Here is a 27,342-nt window from a genome sequence, read left to right on the forward strand (position 1 = left end):
CAACTTCAATTGTGGCAACTCTCTTTTGATATGTGGTCATAGCAATTTCGTTCACAGATCCTATTGCTAATATTAACTCAAAGCGCGAACACTGCCGACTATCCAGTACGGTAGCATGACGTCATAAGAATACTGTTGCTAAGCAACGTTAACGTATCTGCTAAAAATTGCGGGCTCATTCAAACAGTTTCTCATTTCCCGACTAGCAATACCAGCGGTATTGTCCATTCTCGTACCTAGTGCCTTTTCTATATTAGGACATGGAAAAGAGACTGGTGCGCACATAAATTAACGGAGTTTTCCTAGCATTTTGCAAGAACGATGGGACGAGAAAAGAGAAAATTGTTTTCGCGTATGAATATTCTACTGCTTTATTTTTTTTTCCTCTCGAATTCGTGTTGATTAGTTTCTTAGTACTCTGTGCTCTGACGTGCGTATATTTCATTCTCGGCCCCATAGCCCTTATCGCTTCTCTTAGCCGGCGAAGCCTTGGCACGAGAAACGAAGGGCTCTGCGAACATAAGATTTTTGAATTTTAATTAATTAACTTTTATGAGTGGCTGTTTGATCGAAACAAAGAATCATTCAACGGAAGTCAAAAACGCAGTGACTCTCTCATACATTCTTTCGAAACATCATGACTGCATACATGAAGATCGGAAGTCCTAGAATCTAGGACAAGAAATTCTGTGTCTCCAGAGCCGTTCGTTTCTCGTGCTAAGGCCCTGCCGGCTAAGAGAAACGGAAAGGGTTATGGGGACGACAATGGCGTACATTTATGAAGAAAAATGTTACCTCGAGTTCTGGGTTTAGTACAAAAAGGACTTGCCACTTGTCAGCAAATTTAAGTAGCTACCTCTCCCCCACTTACGTCCAGGATTGAACGCAAGTACTGTTAAATAAGTAAGTACTTCATGTATGACTGGGTTAGTTGACATTTTCGTATTACTTCTCCAACTCATTAAAAACTCATCACGTTTGAAAAAACAAAGAAAATCATAACCGTGAAGGAGGTTTGGATACCTGGTCTTATTAGCATAGATTTTTACGATTTTATTTCTCCGTTTACTCCTAAGTTTTTTGTTTTGATTGAGAAGATATATCAAACACTCGAGACAGTGTTTCATCGGGTATGCAAACACCTTGAATTTCGTCAAAAATACTCCGCTGCGTGTCGTATTTACAACTCTCTTCTTGGTGTTTGGATATCCCGATGAAACACTGCCTCTCGTGTTTGATATCTTACTTAATATTTGACACACGTATTTGTTTAGGCGAACTTTTTTCAAGGATGATACTTGTTGATGTCTTTCATCGCAATCCCGGGGGGGGGGGGAGGAGCATGCATGCTTCTCGGCGTTCCCCAGGTCTTGGAAATATCTGCTTTGCCAAGCAAACCAACTTTGTCTTTGCCCCAAAACCGTAGCTGTGGCAGAGACTGCCCCTCCGGCATTGGGCTGGTCAGCCACAAATCCATAGTAAGTCACACAACACGCTGCAGCACAAGGCGCTGACTTCGTTTTGCAGGGCGAATCAGCATCGTGCATGGGATAGTGTGCCAATAGCAACAAACCCCGTGAAATAAAAGTTCCAAAAGCTCAAGGACCGAAACCAACCTCGTCCCCAGGGCGCTTTTGCCCTTCAGAGCGGGAGACCCCCCCGGGCGAGGGGAACAAGCGACCTGGGGACGAGGTTGAAAACCCAAGGAAAACAAGGTTGGCTTCCACTGAAGTATCTAGCTTTCTATTTCCATTTCACTGTTGTGGTAAGAAAACTGGACTAGAGAAATCGGACAAGAGTTCAAAGTCTGCATCTGAGCGCTCATATCATATAGTCTTCCTCTTCTCTTTGCGATCCTCTCTATCATATTCTCCACGGATTCAAATCTGTGCATGTTTATTTGAGAGTCTCTGCATCGGCGCCGCTCGTTTCTCTTACGAAAACACCACATCAAAAAGTTTCTACACGTCGCGGAAATTTTAAAAAATTCTCCTCTAAACTTCCGGTTTAAAGCAATTTCTAGGCAAGGATTAAGAGCGCTGTTCGCATGCGCAATGAACACAATTAGCAGCGACCAATAGGAAGCCATGTTTCTTGTGAGACGTGGTTCGAACGCTGCGCACATGTCAAACACGTGAACAGGAAACCAACATAATGCGAACGTTGCTATGACGATGATGAGCATGCGGATGACGCGACGTTTTGACAACTCAGCTGCCTGTCGGTGAATGCTGTGGATATTGCCCGGAATGGTCCGAAACCACAATTTTCGTCCAATAAGTACATATAACGCTCCCATGAGCACAAGGGGGAATGCATACAAGAAAACGAACATAAATGTAAAATGAATTTCCATGATAATGCGATCGAGAACCATGTAAACGCACTGATATTGACCAGCTATTTCTCTGATACCAAACATGGCTAAATACGGAGACATGAAAATAACAGATGATATCCAAATGACCATCGTAGTAAATCTCGTATTTCTTATAACCGCGATCCTCTTCATGGGAAATAAGATGGCGTAAAACTGATCCAATGAGATTGCAGTTAAACTCAAAACAGAGCTCGCAATGGATATGGCATAAGCAAAGTTTACAATTCTACACGAAATCTGCCCTGCCACCCCTCCAAACCATGCATCCGCTGCGAAGAGGTAGCGTACCGCATAAGGCATGATGAAGACAGCTACCAGAAGGTTTGACGCAGCCATGTTTGCGAACAAATAGTTGATGGTTGTCCTCATGGTTGGTCTTTTAAGAATGATGAAAATAAGCAGAATGTTGGCGCTAAGTGCAACTGGGAATATAACAATGTATGCAGCCGTTAGTACAGATACAGTGGCAACGCTGAACGGTAGGATCATGGCCTGGGTTATTCGTTCCAAGATCTGCAAATCAAGTAATCAAAAAAAATTAACAGTTTTTTCCTCGAGCAATATTAAAATCTAAAATTAATCATCTTTCTGTGGTTATCGCATACTTGTCAGCCAATAACTTGCGATATTTTTAACGTCTGTGATATTCTTGTCCATAAAATTAATAGCTACTGTACAGTTCTTTCCCCTTGGTTGTACATTTTCCGTTCTCGCTACAGATTTCCAAAATAACACCCTTCCCCCTGCAAAAAGTAAAGTAGCGGCAATTAATTTAAGTAGTGTTCAAAAGAGATTCCGCACAAATATCAAATTTGCAAGCAAGTGTACTAAATTATGGCAAAAGACATATTTTTAAACCAAATCGAATACACTGACAACTTCAATCGCTAATTAAAGAATTCCATAAAAGGCTAAGCAGCGAAGACTTGTCGACCCCCAAATCGTGTGTCCGTGGCTTAAATTTGCTGGGAACTACCCATTCCTGTCTATTTTTGGAGATATCGATAAAGACTATTCATAATAACAAAACTTAATTTGTGTCAGAAGTGGTTTTCAGTTTTTGCTTCAGACATGTCAGTTCAACAAACCAGCTATCCGACGAAGAAAAAAAAGGCGATATAATCCGGATGCAAAATGACCTTTAAAGATTACTGACTTTTAGATCGCGGGGGTCTTTTCACCCTTAATAAACCTACTCATATAAAATTCTGCGTTTTTTTTCTGGGGTACCGTTTATCTTAAAGGTCAAGATTTATAACGTTTGTTTGCAGACTTCGTGGGGGACTGAGTTTTTCCGGTCAAAAAATTGTTACATTTTTTGGTGAGACAATTCAATCGTGCTTAGTTCGATCGGTTTTCCGCTCTAAAATATATTATAAACTCCTAGTTTTTCATCTTTTTTTCCTTTTTTTCGTTACGGCATGACTTTTAGCTACAGTGGAACCCCGCTTTACGGACACCCGCTTAATACGGACACCCCGGTATTACGGACAGTTTCGTTGGTCCCGACGAAAACCTCATACATTTTCTCTAAAATTAACCCGCTTAATACGGACACCCGTTAATACGGACAACGGACACTTCTCCGTGTCCCCAATGACAAACTCTTGTACATTGTCAACCCCGCTATACGGACACTATTTATCTCTGCACTGTCAATTTTCATTGTCGCGATTATTTGCTAACTTTACCCTGGTCAAATAATGACAGAATTCGACGATTTTTATTACAAAGAGTAGCTTAAAAGCGTGACTTGCAAAGGTTTTGTCGGTCCGCCTGGTTGTGTCGAAAGCTAACAGCGTCCGTGCAAAGTTAAATTACCGACTCTTTCAGAAAAGACTTTTTAAGAACGGTTACGGTTAGTTTCAGTTACAAAGGAAACTTTATAGAACACGTTCGGTTGCTGTTCGGAAATGCGTTTTATTTCTTGTATATCGATAAAACGTGTGTCCGTGATTTTTTTCTGAGACCCCGCTTAATACGGACACCCCGTTAATACGGACAATTTGGCATGTCCCCTTGGTGTCCGTATTAACGGGGTTCCACTGTATTTGCATCTAACTGTACGTCCTATGTTTCAGTGACTGTGCTTTACTGACGAAAACCATGTTTGCAATTGGGTGAAATGTCACAGCTATATATTGCGTAAACATACTATTCTCTCGAGTGATTACTAATATTGCCTTCATAAAAATATCCCTCACAAAAATTTAAAATAACTACTTCTTCGTGTAAAAATATTATTTTCTAAGTCGTTTTTAGCGAAGTAACGTTTTTGGAAATCCAAGGTCTCACCATATGCACTAATTTTTCGCCATGTATTTTAATCAAACATGCTTTGCTTATGAACGTGAAACTCTCTGAAGAACGACGTCTTCATGTACTTACAACCAAGATGAATCCTTGAAATCTTTAAATTCTTGAGCTCTTGTTGAAACTCTTTAAATCAGCTCGTTAGAAGTAGGTATTTTGTTTGTGTCAATTTCTGAGTTATGTTGTTGCACTGGAAAGGTTTTCTCTGTTGATTTTCGCGGTTGTAAGGTGGTCAGATAAAACCCCTCAAATCTCAAAAGTTTCGGTGTTATTTCCTAACATTTAATTTAAATAATGTTCCAATATATGCCAATGTAATTATTTTGTCAAATATCCGTCGAAGCTGTTCTAGAAGCCTATTTTATATCCAGCTTATAACTTCGGCGGTAAATATCAAAGAATAGCTATCCTTGCTATAAATATAATTTATAACACAATCATGTTAATTTTACTCTAAAATAATAAGCCTGAAGTTAAAGTTTCGTCATAACACATAGCAAATACAGGCTAAGTGGTTTTCAACGTAGACAGAAAATATTTGTTTTGTGACTGCGTAAATTCCCAACCTACGAAAAAAAAGATTTCTACTGCGTTTTGTTCTCTTCCGCTATTATAAATTGCTCAATATGTTCCGAAAAATAGTCGTTAATTTTTCGTTTCCCCTAATAGATTTAAAGACCGGATTAAATCTGCCCACCTTATGGGCATTTTGCTGTTACAATCCGTCATTCATGCCCTAAAGCCTTGTAATTTATATTTAAGTTTTGTTCAATGCAAAAGTTTCCCTTTTCCGCGAAAACTGACTTTTGTCACGTTTTGTGCATTAAGGCTGGTTTTCAGATGACCGCCCCGATCGTTTCTATCGCATCGATTGATATTGTTTGTCCTAGATCTAGCAAAATGACAGCCTTCAATGAAAAGGCAAAACTTGTGTCTCCTATCTTCTCAGTTATTGCAGTTTTAAGGCGAAGAAGGAAAAGAGAAGCTAGAAGGACAGTACAAGGGCGAGCCAAGCTTTCGTTGATAATCGCCACAGAAGATAGCGATCGTTCGTGTAATGTTCTCATATAATCGCCCCGATCGCAAGAAAACTTAGTAAAGTGGCAGAGGCAATAGAAACGATCGGGGCGATTATATGAGAACTAGGCCTAAAGCTTTAATTTATTTTCCTGACAAGGAAGGTTCTTGGGCCAATTGCTTTAAAAAATTTGGAACCTTCTGGAAAAGTAAGGTTGCAAATGCAATAGGAAGTTGTTTCAAATAACTCTGCCTTCGAGATTAGAGTCTTTTTGACGCAAATCTTCGCTCCCCAAATTCCGCGCAAGTCTCACCAAGTCTCACCGAATCAGCGTGAAACGAATCATAGTTATGGGCGTTGCCTTTATTTGTAAAATATGCGCCGGCTATTTGAGCAAGAAATTTGTATTTTTTATTTGTTAGAAAACCGCTCATCTACTTACAATGAGTGTTATCTGTCGTTCGAAATGTGATCTCACTGAAACCGTCCAAGACTACCTCCTGGAGATTGAAGGACATTTCAAGATGGCGGATGCAAGATGGCAGTCTTCTATGACGTCATGTGATAAATTATCAATAAGAACATTCTCTGGAAGAACTTCACGTTGCTATGGTAATCTACACACGAAAAGACATTCTTCATATATAGAAGGATTAAAATCTAACTTCTCCATACATTTTCAACTGAAAAGGTGATGAGAATATAAACACAATCATCAATTCAATCAAAATTAAAGGGGTTACGTCACGGGGATTTTGCAGATATTTGGTCTAAACTGTTCTGAAATTAGTGGTAGGCAGTTTAACTCATGAAAAAATATCTTTTAACATCTAACGAAAGATATAACCTTAGTTTGTGGATAGTATTTTTTTTTGAAGACGCGCGGAAACAACTTAAAAAGTTAAGCTTTAATAAAATTGCCATCCAATTCCATCCGCAGCCAAAGACGCTCTAACGGTTCCAGTGCAATAACATAGCAATTTTTAATAAAAATGGACGTTTATTTTTAGGTTTCTTACGACACAAATATAAATTTTAGCTGTTCACAAATCTGGCGAAATCCGTAACAAAGCCCCTTCATGCATGCTTATTTGTTCGTCGCTAAACTCCCAGAAATGACGTCTAAAGAAATGCACTCAGAGAGGACGATTAAAATTCGGGCTAAAAATTCACGATAATTAGTTACTAATAAAACTTCAACTTCACTTGAGAGTGAAAAACAAAAACGGAAAAAAAAATTATACATGTACGTCTTGTTCTAATTAGTTATTCAAAACATTGAGTAGAAATTTAAATAATTAGGGATTTCGGATTCAGTTTCTAATTAAAATACAATTATCAAGACTACGAAACTGTCCAACCGAGTCCTGCAAAAATAATCCATTTGGGATGAAGGATTAATGTTCATAGCAACTTTATCCAATGGTTTACTTTGCGAGATGAAACTAATAATTTTAATTCACAAGTAACAAATTTCTGACTTAAAAACACCCTCCAATTACACGCATTGTGTACTCAAGTCTTAACAATAAGGCCCCTTTTCACCGCTTTTGTCACAAAACAATGAAAGTAGTTGACTTTTACTCAAAAACAATATTTTTTAATGCAAATTCACTCTTGAACTGACCGAGCAAACGAATTCCGCCGTTGCCGTAGCGGAGTTTCAGAGCAACATTTGTCACACGAGTTGGCGAAAGAGATTTTAGTTCACTCCTTGTGAAACGAAAAAGCCTGCCTTTTTGCTGTTATAGATTGCGTTTAGTTATTCAAAATCTAAGGAAAATCAGCCAGAAAACCTAGGAAATAAAAGGTTTGTATTGTTTTGAGTTTTCTTTTACGTAGAAGCACTGCCAGTACTTTCTGAGTGAAACACTTTGATCTTTTAAAAAGAACGTGAATAATAAGCCTGCTTCGCTCATTCCTTTGATAAATAATCATTTTAATGAATTAATTCTAAAACTATATCAGTGAAGCAGAGTATTGCAATTAATTTCAAACGTTTTTCCGTTTTATTTTGGCTTTACTTTTTATCATTAATAATATATGCAGGCCAATTGACAGCTTAGTGTTAATTGCGAAAGTATTATTAAAAGTGCTATCGCTTGTTTTAACTATCTCGACGTTTGCCAAAATATTTAAAAGAACGAAAAAAAAGAAGGAAATTATAATAACCATAAAAAGTGCATTTATGTGACACAGAAATTGCATTTTTCTGCACAGGTTATATGCATCAATATCATTTGATCAGGTCTTTTATGCAAAAAACTGAATAGTTTGGTTCTCTTAAATATTAGCTTCTTTTAATTTAGCTAGAGATTTCAATCTTACTTTTCCCTCGAGGATTTGTGCTTGTAGGGTCGACTGGGGAAGGGGACGTTACTGATTCACTTAAAACAAACTATTCAATATACCGTATTTCCTCGATTAAACGCCCTAGGCGTTTATTACAAACTTGACCTGATGGACCCGGCGTTTATTTGACTCCTGCAGCTTTTTCGAGCCTGAATGTCATTTAGCAACGGTTTTTATTCGTTGTTTTTGACAGAAATGTATCTGGCTGATATAGCTACAGCTTATTATACCTTAAATAAATACCTTAGAGGCCTTTTTTTAACTCCACCTTGGAGACCCGGCGTTTATTCGGTACCCGGCGTTTAATCGAGAAAATACGGTAACCTAAAATTAAAACACTGAAGCAGATGCTTGAGATCAAGGATAATTAAACCGTTTTTTTCATTTCAACTTGCATACCCATAAATCAGCGTAAAAAACTGTATATCCAATTAAAAAGAAAACCTGTATACCGTAGAACCAATCTCCCTGGGATGAACATGGCCCAGGCTTATCCTGTGTTATTAACCCTCGGACGTACAAGCAAATTCATACCCCACTATCGTAGAAGGGGGGGGGGGGGGTGAATGAAACCCCTGGCCTCCCAAGAGTTTTCGTTCTGTTAAGGCGCAGCGAAATTATTTTGCACTGAGTAGAAAGCCCTTAGCTTGCTCTACAAAATGACATAATTTTTGTTGGCTGTGACGTCATATTACGTCATGATCACATGACGTCATTAGAGCCGCCATATTGAATCCGCCAACTTGGATTTCAACATGTTCTTCGAAAGTCAGAAATTAAGGGAAATTGATGCAAAATCAAGCCAGAATGCTAATGGAATGTAAAAATAAACAGATCGTACAATTCTGTTCCAAAAAAGTCAAGCAATCTTGAACCTCCGTACTAGTTTACCATAATGCGCTCTGGTTACTGATCATAGTTAAATGTTTTGCCTTACACTCATTTTAGGCCCTTGTCCCATTGATGATCTGTTCGTGGGTGGGTGCTTAAAGCCATAACAAAACTGCTTATCAAGAGAAGAATTCACAGCACACAAGATGAGTGATAGCAGGATGCAAGTGGAAGCCATGTTAGATCGCATCCAAACTCACAAGGGCGTAGTAGGACTTGTCATTGTCAGCGAGGACGGCATCCCGATCAGATCCACCCTGGACAACCCAACCACACTTCAGTACGTGGCCATGTGCAATACCCTCTGTGGGATAGCCCGCGGGATCGTACGGGATACTGACCCGCAAAACGACCTGAAGATCCTGCGCGTACGAACAAAGAAGAACGAGATAATTATGGCGCCCGAAGAAGGAAAGTACCTGATTGTGATTCAAACAGGAGAACAAACTCAGCAACAATCTTTGAAAACACTTATAGAGGGTGTAAAATAGTTGTTATTTAAATGACAGTACAGAACACTTTAATTTATTACCTAATGTAAAAAGACTGTCAGTCAGTAGTATGAACTAGTGCTGCTGCACAAAAATTAGGCGACATAGAAGAAAAAAAAAAATTTGTGTTTAGTGGAGCGAAATGTACAGCGGAAGACACGTATCAGTGGCGGAAGTATGGTTCAGTATGCAAATATAATGTAAATTAAATAAAACAATTATCACAGAATTATCACATGTAGAAGCCCATTAGGAAGAGTCATTGCAGGGGCTCATTAGAGGAGCCCATCACAGGAGCCCCTGAATAAAACTCACAAAATATAAAGAAACGCACAGTAAGGCCTCGCGCCAAATTAGTACAGATCAACACATGGAATGCACAGTGTTCTGTTGTTCGTCCTTGGTATTCGAAGATGACTAAAATTCATCTTGATTCTTTGGTGAGTCCGGGGATTGCTGATAAGACCAATCTGGGCAAGGAAGCCTCTCCGGCATATGTGGAGCAGAAGTGGGTAGGGGCTGTGCTGTTGGTGCTGACGGCTCTTCCCTTGCGTACTGCTCGCTTCTTGCTTCTCCTCGGCTTGACGGGACCTGCGTTTTTCTGCTGTCCTGGGCTCCTTACCTCGAGCCGCAGATAACGGTGAACGGACAGACACTACAGACAGTAGAGACTTTCACATACCTAGGCAGCACACTCTCTCGCAATGCAAACATTGACGCTGAGATCAACAACAGAATCGCCATGGAAAGCACATTAGGTTCATATTCAATACATGACTAAAAGAATTGGCCACGGCTATCTACAAAGTCTAACCCATCGAGAATACCGTGAATAGCGTAGTTACTAAAATTCACAAAAGAATGACATTATTTTGCTCTTAAGAGCCAAAATATAAAAACGTTTACAAAAGGTTTCCGCCGTTAGAGATTGTGCGGCCTGTCATCCCTTGTCATTACTAACTGGGTAATGGGCTCCTGTCACACATCATAGTCCACGTTCTTGCTTGCTTGTCTAAAACAACGATAATTTCAATAGCAGTTCCTATGAAACCCCCTCCCCTCCCTCTAGGCCTTTCTCGATTATGCTAGTAAAACTGGCATTTAATGCTACTAGAAATTCTCGCATAAAGCCAAAAAATGCTAAAATAATGCCTGATTTCTTTAATAAATGCCACTTGAATTCCAAAGAATGCTTTGTTTTATTTCAAACAAAACGTACAAACTCTTACATTATATGCTCATATCAACAACAGGTGATACTTAATAATTGTTTGTTTATAAAAAAATAATAAAAATAAAAAAAAATATATTAAAAAAAATTATTAAAAAAAAAATTAAAAAAATATATTTTTAAAAAAATTAAAAAAACACACACAAGTAACACAACACAAATAAACAAGTAACACAACGCACAAACAGTCGAAACAGACAGAAAACAATCAAATTAAGTAATCAAAATTGTGAAACTTTAGGATTATTTATCCTTCTGAGTTCTGAGTGCTGAAGTCTGGATCACAGTCATGAAAAATGACAGAAAATGCTAGCAATTCTTTTTCAAGAAAAAACGAAAAAAAAAATGCTCGTTTTCCCAAAAAATGCCGAAAAAAAATGCTAGCATAATCGAGAAAGGCCTACCTCCCCCTCCCCTCCGCACCCCCCCCCCCCTCAAATCTGTGCCTGAGTTACGCATTCACAGTTCTTTGGGTCCCAAAGGGGAGGGGGGAGGGGGATCCATGAGCCCTACAAACCCCCGTCCCAATTTTGTTTTGCTAATAGAAGAAGAACGGTTCTCGATGAAGTGAGCTTCATTGAAACTGTCTACGTTTCAAACTAGCCTGGTCTTTTGTCGATATAAAACTAAATACGATACGGTTTTGTCCCTAGCCGTATGAAGGGCTATTAAACGCTCGAAAAGTCAGTTTAAAATTCCTTTATCAACACTACAGCAGTTTCATTTATGGAGACAAGAGAAAACTATTTCCCTTTTCTTTTTGTGATAAATAGCCCAGACCCTTTCAAAAGCAGCTTAATATTCCCCGTTCCCTCCCTAGTGGGGATAAGTGGGACATGCATGTCGACAGCAATGTTGCATAGCAACCAACATAGCAACAGCCTCAATCACAAGAAACCAGTTTCCAAGATGGCGGACGAACGATGACTTTGAATTGTCGTGGTTTAATTCTCTACAAGCCTTTTAACTAATATACTTCGCGTCATACTCAATGAATATAACAATTTCAGCTCCCGAAGACTATGAAGAGGAAGGAATGAAACCGCCCAAGACTCGAAATCTGTTGCCTTCCAAGAAATATCGCGAAAGTGTAAAGAGATGGGGCGAACCAACAGAACTCAAAAGAAAGCGAGTTTTTATTGTACCAAGCATAAAATGTGCTGCTAGAGATGTTAGTGCGACAACGAAGGACCAAGGTAAGAAGATAACTAATGTGGGGTATTTAGACCAAGTGCTTTAAAGAAAAAAAACATCGCAGACCTCTCAAGCTCTCAACGAACCTGGAGATTGAGGTAAAAAAATCTGGAGATTTCAGTAAAACCGGGAGACTGGTCAACTGTCGGACAAAAATAACTAAAACCAGGTGCTAAGCAAGAGAAGTGTTTGTTACGTATTTATGAATCACTTAAAATGTGATGTGATTTTATAGCAACAGAAAAAAAAAAAATGTTACATGTTTTTTCATGCTCACGGATTGTGTGTCTATAAGCAAACAAACTAATGAAATACCTTTACTGACTATGGATTGACGGTATCCGGTCACCTCGCCACCAAGTAATCTCGCCACCAACCGTTTTCTACCAAAACTGGTGTATTCCTCGTTCTTTAATCCATGAGCCGAGGTGACTTCGCTTGGTGGTGAGTTGGTTGGTGGCGAGGTGACCGGCATTCGGATTGACACAGCATTGACGTGAGGCAATCGCCTTAGAAAGCCAAAAATTACGCAGAAATCGTATTCTCACAGCTTGTGACATGCAGTTGTTCAATCTAATTTTTGATGATATACAGAACAAAAAATTTCTTATAGATTTACGAGTCTGGGTGCTGTTTATTGTACTTCATCCAGATGACTTTAGGCTCTCAAATACCTAATTACATGAAATTTTAGCGACACTTTAATTTCGCGAATTTCGCGTTACCAAAAAAATCACGAAATTAAAGTGACGCGAACAATAAGTGTCGCGAACATAACATGACGCGAAAATTAAGTGACTCACATTATGTCAATAATTAAGAAAAAATAAGTTTAGTGCCTCTGTAGGAAGCAATTATCAATGTAAATGGATGTTGTCGTCAATTGACTCAAGAATAACTCATGTACGTACAAGCATATTACCTACTTGTAGACATTAACTGCTCTGTTGTAGCTATTGCCGAAATTTAGTCCCATCCTTGCTTTTTTGTTAATTTTGATGTTTTTTCTTTCATTAATGAAGTCGTTTTTAAAGGTAATGTAAATTGTGTCTTACTCAAAAACGCGAAATTAAAGTGATTCAAAATACAAAATTTTCGCAAAATCGCGAAATTTTAGTGTCGCGAAATATGCGCACCTCAAAATCGCGAAATTTTAGTGTCGCGAAAATTTCATGTAATAAGGTAGTATAGTGTTGTCATTTAACTTGTAAGCTTATGACTTCAGGGTTCAAAATAGCAGCCGGCTTTCGGCGGTAGCCGGCAGTTTGACGACACTTGCCGGCTACTTTTCACCAATGAAAGAAATAGAAAATATCATGCCTTGATCGGCCAACTGAAATCAAAGTTGCGGTAATGTTGAAGTAAACATTTCATATCAGAAAATAAAGCAGCTACAGGCTAGAAAGTGCGACTCACTGGTCGCTAATGTGACCAAAATTTCATCTTGTTGACAAAAAAAAACTTCTGGTTTTACGGTTTACTTCCGTTGGCGACTTCATTTCTGTGTTAAGATGAATAACGGGCCGCCCCACCTTCTCAGGTATTGTGTCCCTCCAAAAAATTACATTGAAGATCTTATTTGCTTCTCAAACATTCAAAATAAGAAAAGAAGTCACATTGCTCCAATCCATTCTGTTTGCTTTGCCGTAAAATATTCTATCACTTCGGAAAACTTGCAAATGGCCGACTGTGTTTGAAATCGCCCCAGAATGCATCTTGGTACGTCATTTATGCAGATGGATTGTGTCCCTTGAAAATGCATCTAGCTCTCTAACAGCCGGGAGAAAATGAGCCTTGACAAAAAAAGCCGACAAATTCAGACTTAAAACGAAATTTTATTTTGAACCCTGGACTTTCTAAAATTTTGGAATGGCCTGTACCACTACATATTTAGAACCCTATTTCAGTTTATTAGGGGGGAAACACTGGGGGAACAATAAGAATATGATCCAGGGCATGCAGCCCCGCACATTTAATGAAATGGTGATACTATTAATAATGGCGTTATAGGACTGACTGGAGTCCAATTCAATCTGTAATCGTATCTATAACAAAATTCTTGATTTTGATTGGTTCTGCGCGTGCCTTTTTGTCTCGTAATCGGCGCGCGATCACGTGGGTGTCCAATTACAGGTATCCAATTTGAAGTCGCTCAAATGTGATTGTAATTGGACACCTACGCCATTCGCGCCTCAATCATGCGCATTTAAATGGGTTCTTTCTTGTTGTTTTTCTGCTTTTTGGACAACCAGTTGAGTTTACCTTTGACTTTTAATTCACACAAGAAAAGTTCTCCAAGACTTCCTAACCTCGATTTTTGTTATTGATATGATTTATAAGTACTGGTAATTGGACCTCGTGTCGTACAATTCAGAGAGTAATGGTGCTCGTAATTTCAAATCGGCCTTGTGCTGCACGCTCTGCCGATTTTGAAATTGCTCGCCCGATTACTCTCTGAATTGTACTCCACTCAGTCCAATTACTATTACTAATCATACGAGTGATTAACAAAATTGGATGACCGCGTAGTAGGAGTGCGATTTGTTTAATCACGAGTATGATGACAGATAGAATTGGACGACACGAGGTGTATCATATTGTGTATACCAAAATTCAAGGAAATTTATTTAGACAAGGGAATCATGGCGAGGATTCATCCACACAGTGACAATGGCAAAAAATAGCCAGTTTTAAAACTGAAGGTTTAAGGAATATATCAAGGAGTATTCAGTCATAATTATGGCGAAACATTGTTCCTTGTCATGTTTCCTAAGTGGCTAATTTAGCGGGGAGCAAGGAACATGTTTTGCTACCTGAGTGGCTATACTAGGAAACAATGTTCCGGGAACAAACTGTCACACACACACATGAACTAGTCAACATTGTTTCCAGGGTGGCTAAACTGGGCAACATATGTTTCGGAAGCAAAATTTGTGTTTGGGAAGCAAAGATATTTTTGACTCGAGGCAAAAAACATTTCTTGTTTCCATGAAGCAAAATTTGTTTCTGTAACGTATGTTTCCCGCATGGCTAAACTGGGAAACATTTGCATCTGAAACAATGTTTCTGCAACATTATGTTTCCTAGTTTAGCCAGGCCTTTAGAACTGGCTTCATTTGACAGGGTGACTGAGTTTGTTAATACAAGTTCAAGCTAATACAAAACAGGCATGTAAACTTGTAATTGATTATAATAATAATTTATCATTATTTTTCCTATTTTCTAGGAAAGAACACATCTCAGTATGATTTTGAAACTGATAGCTTTAGTTCCCAAGTTGAAAGCTACAAGAAGAAATTACAGGAACGTAAGAAGACTAGAGAGATTTTAAATAGCTGTGGTCTAAAGAAAGACTGGCTTAAAAATAAAAGTGGCAGGACCGAACTTGAAAGCAGGGTGCTTAAAAGGATGCTTCTGAAAGGAAGACCTGAGATCACCATCAAAAAGGTAAACTACTAGGGGTGTCGAATGGTAAATGCGAGACTTTCAGAGACAGCGAGACTGATATCTTTTCTGCGAGCCCAAGACCCTTTTTGCCTTGAAAAAGAAATCAAGACCCCGAGAAGCTGTCAAAGAAAAATTAGAGAAGAAAAGACCCCTGAAATGTGGCTAAAGTTTTCGAGACACGCATTTTTTGAAGGACCATTCATCACTCCTACTACTGGTCAAAGACATGACAAATGATTGAAACAGATAGCATGGCAACCCTCCAATGTTACTTTTTTCCTAAGTGGCCATTTGGCCACCAACTACTTAAGTTTTGGTCGCCAGTGAAAATTTTACCAAATTAAGCTGATGCTTTCAATCATTCCTCTCAATTTTAGTCGCCAGGCTGGCGACCTTGGTTCAAATTTAGTTGCCAGCTCCAAAGTTTTAGTCTCCATGGCGACTTAAATGGTCTTAACTTGGAGGGTTGCATAGAATATTCTATCCAGGAGGGGGGGGGGGGTGCATTCCCATATACAGTCAACTCTCACTATAGCGGACACGCTCGGGGCGTCATTTAGTGTCCGCTTTAGCGAGAGTCCGTAATAGCGGGAGTCATTTCCAGTCAAACCTTGTTCGCCGGAGATCTGGAGTTTGTCCGTAATAGCGAGTGTCCGCAATAGCGGGGTGTCCGCAAGGCGAGAGTTGACTGTATGAGCCCATATATGAGCTGTATCTAGGTATGTGTCGCTGTGAAGGGTATGGTTTTAAGGCAGTTTAATCTGGGATAGGGTATAGAAGTCAGAGAGTTTTGGTCTCGAATAGGGGGGTATCATTTGCTGGGACTCTGATCAGTAGTATGAAGAATTAAGTCCAAAATAGAAATAGAAACTCGGAAGAGAAAGTCAGGCTTTCCCAAACATAAATAAAATCATTGCAGCAAAGTTGTTGACAGATGGTTTCCATTAATTAAAAACACTATGGATACACTATTGATTGAAAACATTTAATAAGTCATATTTTTAACAGCTTTTAACCTTATTTTTAACATTTTTTTATCGGCAAAATGTACCAGGGTGAGACAAAAATAAAAAAGGCAGCTTGCCCTTCGGGCAAGCTGTTATTTTATCTTACTAGCCCAAAGCTCTGAGGAGCTAGCCCGAAGGTAATTTGCATAATTAATTATATGCAAATTTAAAGTTGTTTTTCCTTTGGAGACAATAAATACATAAATATTCAAAAAGAAAAAGAAAATAATCTTACCACAAGAATTAAAACAAACACATAACGATTTTGTGGCAACTAAGTTTGCAAATATGCAATGCATTTTGGGGCGTTTTCAAAAACGGTCAGCCATTTGCAAGTTTTACGAAGTGATGGAGTACTTTATGGCAAAGCAATACCATGGATTGGAGAACTATTACTTTTTTTCTTATTGTGAATGCTTTAGAAGCAAAGATCTTCCAATATAATTTTCTGAAAAGACACGATTCCTCAGAAAATGGCCGTTACTCATCTTAACAGAGAGAAATATAGTCGTCACGTTCAAGTTGGCGACTATAAAACCAGGAGTTTTTGTCGCCAAGGATGCAGTGAGTCACATTTTTGAGCCCCAAATTTTTTCCTCTAGTCTATTTTGTCTGATGCACATTTATTTCTGAAGGTTGTCTTAAAAAAACAACGTTTCTTGCCCGTCGGGCAACCCGTGATCAGAATACGCTAGCCCGACGGATAATTCCACTAGCCCGGGGCTATCGGACAGCACTTTTGTCGCGCCCTGTGTACATACACTGTACTATTGATACAGTTCTAAAAGTAGGGATTTTTGGGGTCTAGTCTGGTATAGGGTACATTACAAAATCAGCTTAACATGGTCTGGTATAGGGTAAGGGTTTCAGAGTCCCAGCAGCACACCACCACCCAAAAGAGTAAACAGTAGTGTAGCAGCTCATATGTAAGGTCATAATTCTTGTGAAGAGTTTTGTGGGCATGGCCCAAAATCATTTTTACCCCTAAGAAGGGGTCGTGAATGGTCCGGCCCTCAGAATCTTGCAGTGCTCACGAAATTAGACTTCTGTTCTGAATGCTTGCAAAATTTTAGTGGGTGCTTGTTTGCTCATGCTTGCATATTTAATGTATACAAGTGCTCCCATGCTTGGTTTTTATTGGGGATAACTTTTTGAAAAGCACTTGTTGCTCGCAAGGCTAAACTTTTGTCCATGCCCGTGTTCAGAAAGAAAAAGGCCCATGAGACACAAGTGAGAAATGAGCCTAAATCTCTCCAACATGCCTGCCCCCCTGTGTAAATCCTCCCACCCTCTCAAAAAGTTTTTAAAGGAGATAAGGGTGGTGTAAGAAAAGGTGATGATGTGTATCACAATCAATAGGATTGCACAGCTGGAGGTCTGGAAATTAGATACTTGTTATTTATTTTTTTCATTTTGATTTCTAGTCCTCAGAGCTGCTCTTTATTGAAATCTAACCAACACTTAATGTGTCCCAGAGCCACCAGGCTCTGCCAGCTAAGAGAAACAGACAGTTCTGGGGATGAGATTAAGAATGATATTTTGTTGTGAAGATCTGCGCTTACATTTTCAAAAGGCAACTGATGAATGCTTAAAATATTTTTATGACAATAACCCCTACTCCAAGGTACATGTAGTGACAATGGCACGCCTTTCATTAGGACAGAATTTTAACTCATTATTGATTATCGTTTTTTAACAAGGCACCAACCCCTCCCCCTGAGATTGATGACGACACAACAGTGACCGGTGAGGACAGGGGTGTGCCCACTATTCGCCAGCCCTCCCCTGCTGCCTTAGCAATCATTCAAGAATACTTGGATCGCAAGAGGATGCGCCTGTTAGATCTGTTTGCACAGGCCGACAAAGACAAGAACTGGGCAGTATCACGACAAGAGTTTAGAAATATTATCAGGTCATGGCGAATTCCACTGACCGAGGTTGATTTGGAGGATTTGATCCTGGCTTTAGACAGAGATAACAGTGATGCATTGGATTACAGAGAGCTTGCAGTGGGGAGACAGTCATACTTAGAGGAGAGGTGAGGGTGGTGTTTTCTAGTGACAGTAGTTCTTATAGATTTACTGAAACATTTAGATCAGATAGAAATTGTGGGGTTGGGGGGGACTTCGTGTGGAAGTGATGGGTTGATTGTCTACAGTTTTTAAAGGTCGAACCCTCAGGGGCTAACATTTTCTATCTAATCCTGCCGTTAATAGGTGCGTGTGACTGTTTTTTTCTTTCAAAAACATGTTGAAAAACTTACTGATTTGTGCGCCAAAACTGAAAACAGTAGCCGACCTTGATGGTCGTTGTACAGGCACTCTCAAGAGAAGTGACACAGATTTAAGTTGAAAATTTCCGTTTGCACAACATTAACAACAGAGGCACTCCACACAAAATACAATCTTGACTAAAGGGCTACATCATTACATTTTAGATGGAAAATCGCATTTTTGGAAATGTTTTTGCGAAACTTCACGTTTCTAAGAAGGGTCAATTAGATTCTTTCAGAGCATATATAGGTGATTCCAGATACAATTAATTAGGGTTAGTACAGAGCAAGTCAATTGTGAATAACGTTTATCAACTGATCAATGTATCTTTTGTAGGGTCACCAAACAAACAGCCGAGATTGTCCATACACCGAGTGCTAAAGGTAATAAAAGACCAGAAACCATTCCAGAGGAACCGGAACCTGTTCCTGATCCAGTGCAGGACAAATGGTCCAGTACTGGAGCACAGAGGCCTGCATCACCTCAGAGACCTTCCTCGCCACGAGCCACCCCACAAAAGAGACCCTCTACTTCACCACAGAGACCCATATCGCCCTCTTCCGGTCAGGCTCAACCTGTGTCCTTTGTTGGGCAGCGACCAGGGTCTGAGCCCCAGCATAGACATTCTCGCCCTGTGTCACCACTTAGTAATGGTAGCAGCGAGAGTAATATGTCACCAACACTGTTAGAAATACCCGCCGTTCAGTTGTCGGAAAAGGTGGAGCAACTGACGCAAGATGAGGTAAGCCTATTGGCTAATTTTGCCAGCACCAATCTCCTACACTGTATACGAAGCAACTATATATAGGTGATAAGAATAATACACTTGATAAATTTTAAAAGGCTTAAAATAGATTTTTAAGCCTCCGACCATTCTCATCCGCAGAGTCCACGATCGTAATGGTCTGCGCAGGGATCGAGACCTCTGGCCGGTCCCGATTTGTGAGCATGCGCAGTATTTTCAGGCAATCAGATTTGTCAGATTTGACAACAAGTCCGTGAATTGCGGACTCCGGTGTTGGCGCCGGCCAGAGGACTCGATCCCTAGTGCCGTCCAGAAGGACGGCACCAGGGATCACTCTGGCGATGTGAATGGCTTCGGACTACATGTATATATAAAACTACATGCGGCATACACGCGGTGCACGTACATGTACGACAAGTAGGCTTTTTAAAAATAGTATTTTCCGCCGTAACGCATGGTCGGGGGACTTTTAAGACTATTGTCATGCGCTTTCATAAAGGATGAATGAAATACCGAGTAAATGCATTGTGTCAATGATTTAGACAACAAATGCAAGGAAACGTTGGTATACTTAATTGTTATATTTCGATTTAGTATAATTTGCAGAGGCGAATTCAATTCTGACTGGTCGAGAAGCTCGGACTATGTCGCAATATTCACCGCGCTAGGCGGTGAATATTGCATCTGAAGGTTTGGCTACTAAGCCATGCCACGTTTGCCATCCAGGCCAGTGAACATGGTGGCATTTGCTGAATAAAAATTTCTCTCATTTAAAAGAAATCGCTCACCATAATGTGCCAATGAATGGGATGCTAGTTCATGCCATTTTTATCAAGTAATCTTTTTAACCGTGTCTTGTTGCAGATAAAAGACAGACGCATGAAGAAACAGCAAAAACGGAAAGAGAAGGAAAAAGCTAAACAGAGAAAAAGAGCGTCACCCGAAAAAGTGTCCGTAGCACCTTCCACCTTGGGGGGTAGGGTGGGGGAGATGGTAGATCGTTACCGAAAGATGACAATGAAGGAGTATAACGATGTTGTAGAACTGTGTCACATGCATGGAGTGCAGCTGAGCAAAGGTGTACTTGAACGAGGTAAGATTGTGTGTAGCAATTACAGTGAAGTTCCAAGGGACTGGGGAAATTTGTTCGTTATATCAAAAACCTCGATATACAGGATTAAAGTATTTTCATCCTTGTTGGCCCGTTCTACATTCATCTTTTGTCGCGTGTTAACTGAAATTCGTTATATCGAGGCTTCCGGATTTTGTTCGTTATAACGAGGATTTCATTATATCGAGAAACTGTTCCATACATTTTACTGTAACTTTGACCGGGCTAAAGAACATCGTTCGTTATACTGAGGACTTCGTTAAATAGAAGTTCGTTAAATCGAGGTTCTGCTTTACCTTGTCTATTAGACCTCATATTTGGTTACTTGGCAAAGTACGTTATTATAGAAAATTAATGCTCCATGAAATTAACGGGAATTATCAAAATTCGCTTTAATTTAAGTCGCGTTATTTTTTGTGAGCGTTAGTTTCCGTTGAGTTGAGCGTTAATTTCCAAGACCTTAATTTTATTCCAAATACTGGATACTGATCAAACACATATAGAAACTAAAAAACAAAAACCTCTTCTCTTCTGTACACTCTTTTTCAATCTGTTACAATGTAAAAGCCTTAAAGATATGTCATCTGCAATATTTCCAGTTTGTTTTTGCTTACAGAAGAGCGGTGCCATAATTGAGAGCAAATCCGTATCTTCCACCCCTAAACGAGACGGCGAGCATTGCACCCTCCCGGGCTAAGAATAAAGCCCGAGTTTTCGAAAACGCTTCTTGAATATCATGGTTGCCACTGACATCGGTTTTCAAAATTCACTAACTTTTCCCTAACTTTTTCCTGATAAAAATCAAACTTCCCTAACCAAAAAATGCAAAAGGTCAGATAAAGTTGAAGTGTCCATCCTCAATTTCCAAGAGATAAAACATCGCTGAGATCACGTTGGCCTGAAATATTTCTTCCAGCCTCCAACGGTATTACATCAGCAGTGATATAATTTCAATTTTCCCGACTTTACCTCAATATGTCAATTTTCCTTGACTCAAAATAAAATTCCCTGACTTTTCCCTGACCTTGAATAATTTTGTTTTTTTCCTGACCATTTCCTGACCTGTGACAACCTTGCCATTGTCAACTAAATAACAAAAAAAAAAAGAATGTCCTGAAATGCAAACGTGTTTTACTAAGTCGACCTCTTTCTCTCTCTTGATGTCTTTTTAGTTCTCCTCCAACCAGAAGACAAACCTTTATCTCAACTCAAACTGACTGGGCGAAAGCCTGGACTCTTTTCAATATCGACCAGGCATCACATACCACCCGCTAAACCCCAGTCTTCCACGACCGTTAGCAACCCACGGAGGCCAAAGTTCAGAGATCCTGGTCCAACCACGTGACATAGCACTGCAACCACGTGGCATCTCGGGAAGACTCGTGGAAAAATAGTAAACTATTTAAAGTGTTTTTTATATAAAAACGGATAAAATGTAAATAGTTAATTAATGTGTCTGGCAATTATTAACGATTTAAAGTATTTTTGTATTGTTTTGTATAAATAATGCAAACGAAAAGGCGTAAATAGAAATGGAAAATAAAAACAGAAAACACATTTGACAAACAGGGTTTGATTGATGAGTATGTTTATACGAGTCACTCGTATAGGGTATTTTAAGGTGGCTCAACTGGATTTTTTAGGGGTAACACTGCTCAAGTTTGAGAATTAACTACGTCGCCATTAACAATGCTATCGAAAAACGATCGCCACAGTTGTATTAGATAAAGATGAAATTTTTTTATGATCAGTGTTATATTGACATCGGAGTTGCCATAGCGACGAAATGACGTCATTACGTCTTTTACTTTCGCTCGTATTACTCAGCACCAGAAGATTTTTACGAAAATCGCTCAAAGGAGCTTGTACCACACATAGCTGCCTCGATGTTGGCAAAGTTTGAACAAATTCTATGAGAGCGTTTTCGAAATATTTGGGGATGAAGTTTTCGGGGCTATTAAAACAGTCAAAAACATACTAACGAGAAAATGGGGTAATATCTAAAGAAAACGACGCGCCTGTGAATTGCAATTTCATCTTATGGTAGTTTGATTTCATTTAAAATCGCGTGTAAACAGTGGTGGGGATTGCTTTGGTCTATTGCGAGAAAAAAGAATTTGATGAGCGTGCGTTCCGGTGCTCTTGTTGCCATTTTCGTTTATTTTTTGGTCTATGCCTACAAAAGTGATAATAAATTAAAAACCGCTCGATGATTTTTTTTTAAATTTGACAAACTCGAGGTTTGTCATCTATTGATAAAGCTTGCAAGTTTCAAGCTCATTGAAAACATTTAAGGCAGTAAAATTGGGCCTTCAATATACTGATTTTTTTCTCGCAGATTTCATGTTTACAAGCGAGTGTCCCCCTTATTCACGGGTATTGTTTTCAAGTTTCATATCTTCGTGCACCACTCCAGTAAAAAAATTCATTTGCATTAAACAGGATGCTCGATTGCTTTCCGAAACATTTTCCGAAGCATGCTAATCTGCCTTAGGGCGAGAATAGCAATGACAATATCTACAGAATAATAGCTTTCGTTTTCTGGACAGAGGCCCTTGACATCAATAGCCCGACTAATGCTGTTACAATTTTTTAAGCAATACAAGCATGTTTCGGAAAATTGTTCGGAAAGCAGTCGAGCGTCCTATTTAATGCAAATGAATTTTTTGCTCAAGTCGTGCACGTGGATATGAAACTTGAAAATGGATAATGAGGACACTCGCTTGTAAACATGAAATCTGCGAGAAAAAAATCAGTACATTGAAGGCCCAATTTTACTGCCTTAAATGTTTTCAATGAGCTTGAAACTTGCAAGCTTTATAAATAGATGACAAACCTCGAGTTTGTCAAATTTTAAAAAAAATTCATCGAGCGGTTTTTAATTTATTATCACTTTTGTAGGCATAGACCAAATAATAAACGAAAATGGCAACAAGAGCACCGGAACGCACGCTCATCAAATTCTTTTTTCTCGCAATCGACCAAAGCAATCCCCAACACTGTTTTACACACGATTTTAAATGAAATCAAACTACCATAAGATGAAATTGCAATTCACAGGCGCGTCGTTTTCTTTAGATATTACCCCATTTTCTCGTTAGTATGTTTTTGACTGTTTTTATAGCCCCGAAAACTTCATCCCCAAATATTTCGAAAACGCTCTCATAGAATTTGTTCAAACTTTGCCAACATCGAGGCAGCTATGTGTGGTACAAGCTCCTTTGAGCGATTTTCGTAAAAATCTTCTGGTGCTGAGTAATACGAGCGAAAGTAAAAGACGTAATGACGTCATTTCGTCGCTATGGCAACTCTGATGTCAATATAACACTGATCATAAAAAAATTTCATCTTTATCTAATACAACTGTGGCGATCGTTTTTCGATAGCATTGTTAATGGCGACGTAGTTAATTCTCAAACTTGAGCAGTGTTACCCCTAAAAAATCCAGTTGAGCCACCTTAAAAGGTGAAAATTGGGTAGCCTGCAAGCAGGCTCCCGATCTGATCGACGGGCGAAGCCAGCCGAGAAGGGACTTGGGGAGGAATAAAAACCCCACCCTCCTTTTTCTTCCTGCTTTATTTTCGCCCCATCCTCGACCGGAGAGCCTGTTTACAGGCTTAAAGTTGGGTCGCTCATATCCACATCAATAAGATGTGAGTCCGAAGAGTTAATGTAGTTTTAACTTTAAAACAACACATACAAATCAAAGAGAGAAAGAAAATTTATTGTTTGACTGTTTTCATCACTAAGTTGAAAAGGTCGTCCATTTCTTGCGGAAAATACCTTATTATAGGAAATTAACGCGAATTTCAAAACTTCGCGTTAATTTTCGTTACTGTTAATTTCCGCGCCGTTAATTATATGGAGCGTTGATTTCCATGACCTTACTTTCCATTAATTGGGCCCCAATTTCTTGGTACAGTCCAGACCTTCTTGACTTCTAGAAAAAGGCAAAATTTGTGTGAAGAACGCTCGAGGCGGTAGATTTCTTGACTTAGCCCCTATGTTTAGGATTATGCGCCTAGTGTTAAAATAAACTTGCTCCTGTTGTCTCAACGAGTGTTTTCTCTTTGTGTACGTCGCGTTAATTTTCTTTATTTCTTCAGTGGTGGCGAGTCTTCGATCTCTTTGACACTGGCGAGCTATTACAAATTCTGCTTATGGATAAACAGAAGCCCTTGCCCATAAATCAAGCTACAAAAACTACCATGCTGTTCTTCGGGTCAGTAAGTTTATTTTTCCCAGCATTTTTGGTGTGGGAATTACATGCTTGCCGAAAGACACGTTCTGTAGCTAGTCCAAGCAAAAAAGAACTCGACTAATCTCAAGAGTGCGAATTGCTTCTAAACTGTGTCAACTGGTTTTCGTGAACCTTGCGTTCTTGGCGATCAGGCTTGTTTTATTTTTCGATTTCAAACTAGATGCTTCGGTGTTTGTAGCAAAGAACACTGTTGCCATTATAGTAGGTGGAATAGAAATCTTTCTGCGTGCAGAACCAAAGGAGCAAAAGAACCTAAAGAGAGCGTGAATTCAAAAAATGTTTTCCAGAACCCTGTTTTTGAAAGTGCATTTGATGGTCTACACGACGCTAGCTTGGCCAAGATCACGCTATCTTCTTCAACACAGACAGTTGATGTAGAGTGTTTAAACGACCAGCGCGAGACGTCATTGACGGCCAGACCACAGACTTCCCAAGCTCAAAAGTCGTCTTTTTGATGTGTTTTTAGAGCCCTTCGGGCGGCCGACTCTACATACGTGGTGTATGCGACAGCTTGTGTATATAGAGAAATGTATGGGAAAATCACGGATTCTCTAAAATCGGGTAAATAACTATCTATATTGAAATAAAGTTGATCTACCTCAAATGTGTCGCTTACTTGTGTCTTGTGTCGAATTTGAAGCCATTCCGACGCCATTTAGCGAAGTTATTCGAAGTCGTTGTCTCCCCTTCTTTTGATGGCGTCGGAATGGCTTCGAATTCGGCACAAGACACAAGTAAGCGACACATTTGAGGTAGATAAACTTTATTTCAAAATAGATAGTTATTTACCCGATTTTAGAGAATCCGCGATTTTCCCATACATTTCTCTATATACACAAGCTGTCGCATACACCACGTATGTAGAGTCGGCCGCCCGAAGGGCTCTAAAAACACATCAAAAAGACGACTTTTGAGCTTGGGAAGCCTGTGGCCAGACCAGGGAAACTTTCTCAAAATCTTCTTACAAAGGCCCCTGCCCATAATGGCGACTTAGCAAGAAGGCCTTGCGACACAGACGCCAAGGAAACGAAGTCCTACCGCCCCATCAATGCTGAATACACTCTTTTTATTTTATAAAACTTATAAGAATCTAGTTTATAAGAATATCGAGGCTGAAATTTGCGAATTTTGAAGAATATTTTAAGAACAAACCCGAAGCTGAGATTTTGAAAAGAATATAGTTTTTAGTTGAAACAAAATCAGGTATTTTCATTTCCGTCACTTTATCTCTATGATGAATGCTTTGTTTAAAGCCAAAACGGCCAGGCTGCAACGAAAAGCAATGGCACATGTGCACAATGTAACACGATACAGATCTGGACACCAAACACTAGTAATTGATTACACAATACTTGCTAAAACGGAAATGTCAAACGGTATTTTCTAAGAATGTTCATAATAATATTTCCAGCCTAAAATCGGAAGAAAAATAAGAATATTCAGCCTGGGTCGGAAAAACTGTATTCTTATAAAAAAAAGAGAGTAATGTGTCGATCGCTTGTCATAGCAGTAAAATGCCACTAGGCTTATCGTGTTTTGACAACAGTGCCGAGCTTACCAAAACAATAGAGTTTCGATCAACACAGACAACGATGGCAGGGATTTTAAAACGATTGATTCACACAGAATGCCCAATTTGGGCATGAATTAGCGCTGGAACATTTTCAGAATCCTCGAACAGAAGTTTCTGTTCTTTTCGGAGATTCAAAAGCGTGTTTATCCCGAGAGACACGAACCAAGGAATCAAGTCCATTTCCTTCAGATTTGCAGCAAACAACGATCAGGCAAGAGGAACATTTTCAAATGCAAATCCTTGAAAAAAAAATTGAGTTGAAAGTTTGTTCACCCCGAGATACAGGAGCTAATGAATCCAATCCATTTTCTTCAGCTTCGCAGCTTAAGAAATGCAAGCAAGATGAAAGTTTTCAAATGCAAAATCATCGAAGAAAATTCGAGTCGAAAGTTTGTTCACCATGGGATACAGGCGCCAAGGAATCAAGCCCATTTTCTTTGTCTTTGCAGCTAAAGACGACTGGCGAAGAATTAAGAACGTTCTCAAAAACAAAATCCTCAAAAAGGAAATCCTTTTCTTGTCGGTGATTCAAAGGTTCGATGGCCTCGCGACACTGGCGACAGCGAATGAAGTCCACTTTCTTCAGCTTTGCAGCGAGAAACGACCAAGAAAGAGGAACGTTTTCAAAAACAAAATCCTCAAAAAGAAAATCCTTTTCTTGTCGGTGATTCAAAGGTTCGATGGCCTCGCGACACTGGCGACAGCGAATGAAGTCCACTTTCTTCAGCTTTGCAGCGAGAAACGACCAAGAAAGAGGAACGTTTTCAAAAACAAAATCCTCGAAAAGGTCATTACCCTGAAAAAGAACTGAACATAGATTTTTAACCAAACTTCGCCTACTGGTTTATTACTTTAAGGGAACTTAAATTTTGGAATAAAAAAGGGGGGTCACCAAATTCGTTATGGAGCGGGAAGACCTTGTATATTCCATATAATTCCATTAAAATTCCTCTGCGAGTACGAGCAAAGTACACGTTTTTAGCGATAATTTATTTTTCAAACACAAGAATTGATCTGTTTTCATTTTACAGAAGAATTTTAATGCTACACCCAAA

General features: G+C 39.3%; 2 protein-coding genes and 1 pseudogene across 3 annotated transcripts; 2 read left to right on the forward strand and 1 right to left on the reverse strand.

The window, feature by feature from the left end:
* Positions 1-1,735: 1,735 nt before the first annotated feature.
* Positions 1,736-2,869, reverse strand: LOC144628700 (neuromedin-K receptor-like). Its single transcript, XM_078486828.1, has one exon. It carries the CDS (start codon positions 2,867-2,869, stop codon positions 1,736-1,738), a length of 1,134 nt encoding a protein of 377 aa, XP_078342954.1.
* Positions 2,870-7,357: 4,488 nt separating this feature from the next.
* LOC144628023 (dynein light chain roadblock-type 1 pseudogene) lies at positions 7,358-10,293 on the forward strand (annotated as a pseudogene). The gene is made up of 2 exons (XR_013566191.1): positions 7,358-7,521; positions 9,012-10,293. The product of XR_013566191.1 is annotated as a dynein light chain roadblock-type 1 pseudogene (transcript).
* A 1,266-nt stretch (positions 10,294-11,559) lies between these two features.
* LOC144629033 (uncharacterized) lies at positions 11,560-22,013 on the forward strand. Its single transcript, XM_078487191.1, has 6 exons — positions 11,560-11,872; positions 15,097-15,317; positions 18,025-18,362; positions 18,934-19,339; positions 20,207-20,435; positions 21,626-22,013. Exons 1-6 carry the CDS (start codon positions 11,668-11,670, stop codon positions 21,796-21,798), a joined length of 1,572 nt encoding a protein of 523 aa, XP_078343317.1. The 5' UTR covers positions 11,560-11,667; the 3' UTR covers positions 21,799-22,013.
* Positions 22,014-27,342: the final 5,329 nt, after the last annotated feature.

The sequence above is a fragment of the Oculina patagonica genome, chromosome 10 (genome assembly GCF_052425735.1).
Source record: "Oculina patagonica isolate OP01 chromosome 10, crgOcupat, whole genome shotgun sequence".
NCBI lineage: Eukaryota > Metazoa > Cnidaria > Anthozoa > Scleractinia > Oculinidae > Oculina > Oculina patagonica.